The sequence below is a fragment of the Phalaenopsis equestris genome, unplaced genomic scaffold (genome assembly GCF_001263595.1).
Source record: "Phalaenopsis equestris unplaced genomic scaffold, ASM126359v1 Scaffold000049, whole genome shotgun sequence".
NCBI classification, from domain to species: domain Eukaryota; kingdom Viridiplantae; phylum Streptophyta; class Magnoliopsida; order Asparagales; family Orchidaceae; genus Phalaenopsis; species Phalaenopsis equestris.
Genome location: NW_018164491.1, coordinates 269,415 through 277,019, shown reverse-complemented (window position 1 = coordinate 277,019; position 7,605 = coordinate 269,415). Strand labels below are relative to the sequence as shown.

Here is a 7,605-nt window from a genome sequence, read left to right as displayed (position 1 = left end):
CGGGTGGCGTGGTCGACGAGATTCCTCACGGCGGGGGCTTTCCTGGCGGCCGGCGTGATCTTCGCACCGGAAGTCTTTGGGTCGAGGGCGGACTCCCCCGCACTAGCCGTCACCCTTGCAAAGCTCGCCCATCTTCTCTGCTTCGCGACCTCGTTCGGCGCCGCCCTATGGGTCACCTTCATCGGTGGCATCATCATGTTCAAGTAACTTTATTCTATTTAAAAGACCTAATAATTCAATACACACGCAATCCACAGTAGCTCCGATATGTTCGTAGCCTTGTTTTCGTTTCTGGCTTAGTGGGCTGAAGGATGCTATGGTAAATTTTATGGATTTTGATTTATCAAATCTGTTTGGATGGCCAGCTGTGAAATCTGAACTAATCAGAGCATTGTCTGTATGAGTTCTTGAGGATTTGGGGATTTTGAATTTTTGCAAATGTTTCCTTCCTACAAATAAAAGACATTTCATGCATTTCATGTTACCACACTGTAGAGTCTCTTTCTTTTTGGCTCTCAAAGTAGGTATTGATGATCTTATTGAAGTGTCTTTTGGAATCCAAACAGATGATAATAAACAAGGGATTCATGGATCTCGCAAAAATACAAACATGAACTCAATGCCCATATCTTTTGCAAAATCTACAATGAACCATGGGAAAAACATGTATAAATGATTTTATAATTTTATCATCATACTTTATACAACAATGTATTATGGTTCTTAGAAGTGCATCAAGCTTTGTAGTATAAGATGCAATGTTGGAAGAGGCAATCTTGGATAAGGCATTTATTTTGGCTCTTAAACTTGCATTCTCACTGTCAAGCACATAATTTGATTTTATTATCATTTGAAATTTCTATGGCATGCTTGTGTGATACTTTCTCATTGTTTAGTATGTCATTGATATGATTAAATGAAAACGAGAAGAAATATATATAATTTATATTTATTAAATACATAAACAAGCTCTTAAATAATTTACATTATGATCTTCAGATTCGTAAAAGTTATGTTTTGTTCTGTTGTTGTTGCAATCATATATGTCTTGCATCAAGTATATGAAACCTGCTTCAGGTTGCAATAAATATCGTTAAACTGATCTTCTTTCTTTGCTGCGCTTTTCATTCTTAATTTGATGTGCTAGTTTGTTCATAGCTGTTTTTTGGATGAATAAATTAAGGAATTTGCCAAGGCATCAGTTTGGAAACCTTCAGAGCAAGATGTTCCCAGCATACTTTACACTTGTATCAGCGTGCGCTGCTTCTTCAGTGGTAGCATTTGCGTATCTCTATCCATGGAAATCTGCATCAACTTTGGAGCGATACCAACTTGGATTTCTCCTTTGTTCTCTTGGCTTCAACCTTTCCAACCTCCTGGTGTTCACTCCCATGACTGTTGAGGTAATACTCCACAAATTTCTCATCCCTTTCCACCTACCTGCTGAAGACTTATCTGATATAGTTTTTGAATGTTACATAAATAATTTTAGGTGACAGTTGAATATTGATTCTAATTTGTTCGCTATTTTTTTTTTTTTGTGTGTAAGCGCATTCTATAGCCACTTTTTGCCGGTTTTGGTTTATCACCCCTTTTACTTTGATGTTCTCTTTATCGAGCGAGTTGGAATAGTTAGATTTTTAGTTTTTTGTCCTATTTATGTTGTTTTGTCTTTGTGAAGGCTAAAAGGGGCTCATTACGGTATATTGTTAGTGAAGTTCACCGTTTGTGAGCATGGCTTAGTGAGAAGAATTGCTTGTATATCTACGCATATTTAGTTTTTTTAGTCTTTTGTTTTTTGGCAAATGTGAAGCACTGGCTTGGTTGCTTCCTAGTGGCTTTCCCACCATATATTACTTTCCTACAGTGCCTCCACTCTCTTCCTTGGATCTTTAAACATGATCTAGGAACCCTAGAGCAGTGTCACTAGAGCTTCATGCACAGGTATATCCAACCTTCCCTTTATATTAAATACATAACTTCTGTTTTAATGCATCTGTGAGGTAACTTTTGTTTATTTTATTTTATTTTTAATTTTGTTTAATGGCATCTAGTATCCACCCTTTTCTTCCCTTTATATTAAATACATAACTTCTGTTTTAATGCGTCTGTGAGGTCACTTGTTTATTTATTTATTTTTTTAATTTTGTGTAATGGCATCTAGCATCCACCCTTTTCTGCATTCTCTTTTTTTGACAGTTGTGTCTATTCATGTCATTTAATTCCTGCTCTTTGGTGTGTTGTTGTTGGTGTGTGGGCGGGGCAGAGAGATGTGATGATTTATTAATTGTTTTAATTGTCCTGCAGAAGGATATTTTTTAGCAAATAAGATTTATGTAGCACAGTCAAATACCGATGAATGATCTTAAAAATATAAAAATAAAAAGGAAATAAGAAGTTATATATTGGGCAGTTATTTGAACGGCATTAAGGATCTACCCATTCCTACTTTGCTTCCCTTCATGTCTGGTGTTTATTCCTGCTATTCAACAATAGTTTTTTTGTGTGTCGATGTTGGCTTGTGTGGGGTTGTTTTAGGTTGAGTTATGTATATATATATTTATTCGGTTGCATTTTAATGTCTTGCTTGCTTATTGTGAGCTCAAAAGCAAGCTTGTTAGCATACAATTTATAAATATCGAAGGATTTTTCCCAATGCAATATGTTTACGGGGAGCTTTTGACAAATTTTTGGGATCAAACATGAAAACTGAGACACAAGGATTCAGGAGAGTCTAATTCATCATTTATTATTTTTCAAAATTCTGTATTTGAAAAAAAAAACAAGGAAGCATTATTTAAAATAAGAAATGCATTATACATAGCCTTAAAATTTAATGTCCCAATAACCACATAATAAATAGAGATAGAAACAATATAACTAAAGGATTCGTAGCAATATTTGCAGAAAGTTATTTCTCTACGTTTGCGAGTTCGAATTACACACTTTGCAATTTATTGCTCACATTGTTCAAGAAAATTCATATCTAGACTATCACAGCTATAGCAGGTTGCCTGATTCCAATGGCAAAAATCTATTTTATTAATGCACAAATTAATGCATTAGAGCTCAATTTAATTAACTAGGAATCTAGTTTTAACTATTACAAGCTATGCATGGCATGAGCTGAAATGCACGCCATTAATGAGAATAACAAATTGGAATTATTTTGGAGCAAATACAGCTATTGATTATTACACTAAATACAGAATCATTGTTAGGACACTTGTTTCCAAGAAACTTGTTTATGTCCAGTCGAGAGAATCTTGTTTCCAAGAAACTTGTTTATGTCTAGTCGAGAGAATTTGATTTTTTTTGTATTCCCACTCATGCTCCATAATAAATGCTTCGCATTTATAGCTTGTTAATTTGGTTGTTAAAGTTACTTCTTGATATAGCTTTAGTAACGCTGTCAACAATTTGTTGATGGGTTGGTGTGTTAAGAAATTAAAGTCAACTTTTTCATTTATGAATTGACAGTAAACTTTCACATGCTTAGCTCCATTATAGTGAACAAGATTCGTTGTAATATTTTTTATAGCTTGATTGTGACAAAGTAATTTGATGGTTTTTTCTTCTGGGACATGCAACACATTTAGATTGTGACAAAGTAATTTGATGGTTTCTTCTTCTGGGACATGCAACACATTTAGAAACTGTTTTAACTAAATATTTTTCACAAATTTCATGAGCTATTGTTCTAAATTCTAGTTTAACACTACTCCGGGGCAGAACAAGTTACTCATTTACTTTTCAAGGTCACAAGATTATCCAGATGAATATTTAATAACTTGTGGTAGATGTGTCTATTCAACATCAATAACAATTTAATGCTCATTTTCTTAGGAACAATCCTTCCATAAGGTCATTTTTATGTTTCTTGAATTCAAATAATAATCTTACAAGAAAGCAAATATTAGCTATATTATGTGTGAGTAAATAAGTTTACCAACAAATATTTGATAATGATATTTGTTAATATGTGCACTATAATAATTTATCACTAGTTTGATATTGGGATCCATGCGAGTATAAATCAGTTTGCATCCAGGCATTCATGAGTGACAATAATACCTTATGGGATTTTGCAACTTCCATCCTTAAGAAATGCTTCAGGTTTTTCATATTTTTTATTTCAATGTGCTTGACCTAACACTGTCTTGTGTATGCTATATCCTCGTTGAAAATTTTTGCTAGTATAATATTATCCACTTATACAATCAGGATAATTGATTTTTTTTAATGAAGATTTTCTTTTGCACAAGATATAGTCAGCTTGAAATTGAGTGCACCCATAATTCTTAACAACCTTAAAGAACTGCCAAACTAGGCTTATGGCTACTTTTTGAAGCCATATAAAGAGTTTTTTGAGTTCACACACTTTGTTAGAAGGGAACTAGAAGTGAAACCCAGTAGAAATTTTTATGTATATCTTATCTACTCACTATGAAATAACTTTTTAATTTTTGATGGATTGGTTACTTAAGATATTAATTGTAAGGGACAGAAGGATTCAAATATTGTTAGTAATAGGAGCAAAGGTCTCTTGATACTCTATACCTTAAGACTTTAGTGTATCATTTTTCAATAAGACGGGCTTTTAACCTTTTCTTTCTTATGGAAGAAGGGTGGAGAAAACCATATTGATGTTTGAAATTGCCCGACATTGCTGTGAAACAATCGGTTAAGTGCACGTATAATGTAAAAAATCAGAAAATAACACAAATATCCTTGTATTTTTTTAGAGGTGATGAGATGGATGCTCCTGTCACATCGGTTTAGTGATTCATCATTATTTTTCATTTGTTTCCAATGTGATTGTTGTTAGCCAGGGATAAGCCCTTCTTAACATATACCCGTGTCATAAGAAACGTTGAAAATCTTATTACAATTAAAGGCAGCGTTTTCGAGGAATCATCTAGTCTCGTATTTAGGTTACAATTTCCGAATAAAAATATGCATATTTTACTAGCTTATTGTGTGTTAATCTATTTGTTTTTTCTAGTCAATGATTATAAATTCTAGATCACAAGAGTTTAATATCCTAATTGATAAATTCAGAGTAAACGACGATCAAAAAGTTAACGCATCAACATGTGTAATTCACAAGCACATAAAACATTTAGGGAAAACAGTCACAGAGAAATTAACGATGAAAATCACTAGTCTTACATCACAAAAGCATGAAAAATCATTTAGCTACAATGGATGAGATGAGAAAACACATAAAATTTCATTGAAAATATTAAAGATACAATATAATAAAATACAAAAACACACAATCAAGTCAATCATTTGTTGTTGTACACCGTATTTTTCTCTGTACAATGCAAATCTCCATCAATCTTTCACTTACACTAGCACACAATCTCTCTCTCACAATCCTCTCAAAACTCTAAAGAAAAACACTCTAGAATCTTCCCCACAAGAGAACTGATGGAGAAAAACCCTAGGGCAAGAACAAGACTCCCCTAGATTTAGAAGAACAATCTCCAAGCAGCCAAGAAGCGGGCTTAAATAACTTGCGTTCGAACCGCCTCAATTCTTTGCCAAATTAGACTTTAGGTGTAACCCGACGTAGGTGCGCCCGATTATGGTGTAGCTATGCTGGATGGCAAAGTAATTATGCCTCAAACAAGCACAATTTCACCGCCTCCTTTATCTCTGGATCGCGTTAACGTGCATTCGAAACAGGGACCCGACGTAATCATGGGTGGCGTAGGTACGACAGACAACGTGCATTCGAAACAGGGACCCGACGTAATCATGCCAGGGGGGTGGCGTAGGTACGACAGACTCTTTTGTCCAACTTTGTATTTTGGCTCCAGAAAGCATGCTCAATACTTGTAACTTGTAAATTTGATAGAAATATCTTCTACAAGCATAAAATCATCATAATAAGAAAATAAAATATGAGATTATATAGGAAAACATGACAAAATTGATTCATATCAATTCTACCGAACTACTTATCACTTGCTCTCAAGTAGCCTTATATTGAAACTTGAATTTGTTTAAATAATTTTCGTAGATCTCATGTAAGACTTCTTGATTCCTTAACACGGTTATATAAGTTGTAATAAAATATGTATAAATATCATCTCATGGTCGGTTTTTCCTTAGTCTTTAATAATGTAGTCTTTTTTTAATTTACTTCTTCCTATGTTTAAACAGATTTCAAAACTCTTAATCTAGTGTGATTGAAATATTTTCATTACACAAAAACATTTTCTATTAATTAATTCCCAATCAAATAATCCAAATTCTCTTAACTTATTTATGAATATTTAATTTAAGAATTTCATCAAAAAGACTTTAAGTTTTATCAGTTAGAAAAATGTTTAGACATCAACTTTTGACTTTTCATTCTCAACCTCAACCTTCTACAAACATTGATGGGCACTACCTTTTTTTTGTTACGTTTGTGCCTAGTCTAAAGGCAATTTTGTCTTTTGGGCGCCTAAGAGCAAGTTTGTCTTTTATTATTACTATTATTGTTGGGTATAAATAAGCTTATTATGTTTAAGGTTAGGTTTATGAATGGAATTGTCATTGGGAGTCTTAGGTTTAGGGTTTGGGAGAGATTTCCTACCTCTCGAATTTAAGAATTGAGAGAGATCGCCACCTCTCGAATCATAGGAGCTTATCTTTTGTATTCTTATTAAGTTGTTTGGATTATTGAAGAAAATATTAAATTGCCCTAATTTCTGCGAAAAGTCGCACTGATGTGACGCTGGATCGTATTAAGTTAGTATCATTGCTCACGATTCTGGGAATCAGATCACCAAAGAGAGGAAAGATCGAGACAGAAGCTGAACCAAGTAGAGATTCTTGAAGGGATCGATCCACTCGACAAAGATTCAAGACTCCCTTTGGACTTTTGACGTGCCCCTGTGCTCAAATCACCGCCTACAAAAGGACGATGCAGTTGCAACCGTCTTGCTTTTCTCTGTCACACACATCAACGACAGGATCATGTACCATTTCGCCTCTCTGTCACGCGCAACAACAATGGGATCGCGTACCATCTTGCCTTCCTCTATCGTACACATCAACAACGGGATCGCACACTGTCTTGTTTTCTCTGTTGCGCACAACAACGACAAGAGCGCCCTTCCTCCACCCACCCACCCACCTAATTGTAATAAGTCAGCGGCCGAATTCTTGATCGAGCGTGCCCGAATGACAGGGAGTAATGTCAATCAAGAAAAAATAGGCGATTTAGAGAAGAAATTGGAGGAACAAGTGGGGCAACTTAAATCTGGTATAAAGAAAGATTTTCCGTCATTGTCAACCGATTCGAAAGCTTGGAAGACATGTTGAGGAAACTTATTGAGATGTAATTCAAGAACACACCGACTTTAGTTTGCAAACCCTACCCAAGGGTTGATCGGAGGTTCATTGGCTAAATCGAAAGAGAAAGAGATCAGATGAGAGGAGAAGGATCAAAACATCTACCTTCAAGAACATCCTCCTAGGGCTCCAATTAGGGGTAGATTAAAAATTTTTGATGGAGGCAGTTGGGTTGAAACATGAAAAGTGATTATGCAAGAGGTATGGAGGAATACAGAGAAGAAAGGAGATGGTGGAGTTGTTAGGGTTGAG

The 7,605-nt window shown here is 34.8% G+C and overlaps 1 protein-coding gene across 1 annotated transcript in view; it reads left to right on the top strand.

Annotated features, from left to right (window-relative positions):
* Positions 1–4: 4 nt before the first annotated feature.
* The window catches only part of LOC110019117 (transmembrane protein 205), a gene marked incomplete at its 5' end in the record, with an annotated part of 12,520 nt that continues 4,919 nt past the window's right edge, over positions 5–7,605 (top strand). Inside the window, 2 exon segments of the mRNA XM_020716691.1 lie at positions 5–203; positions 1,184–1,403. Of these exon segments, the coding sequence (XP_020572350.1) occupies positions 5–203; positions 1,184–1,403 (419 nt within the window).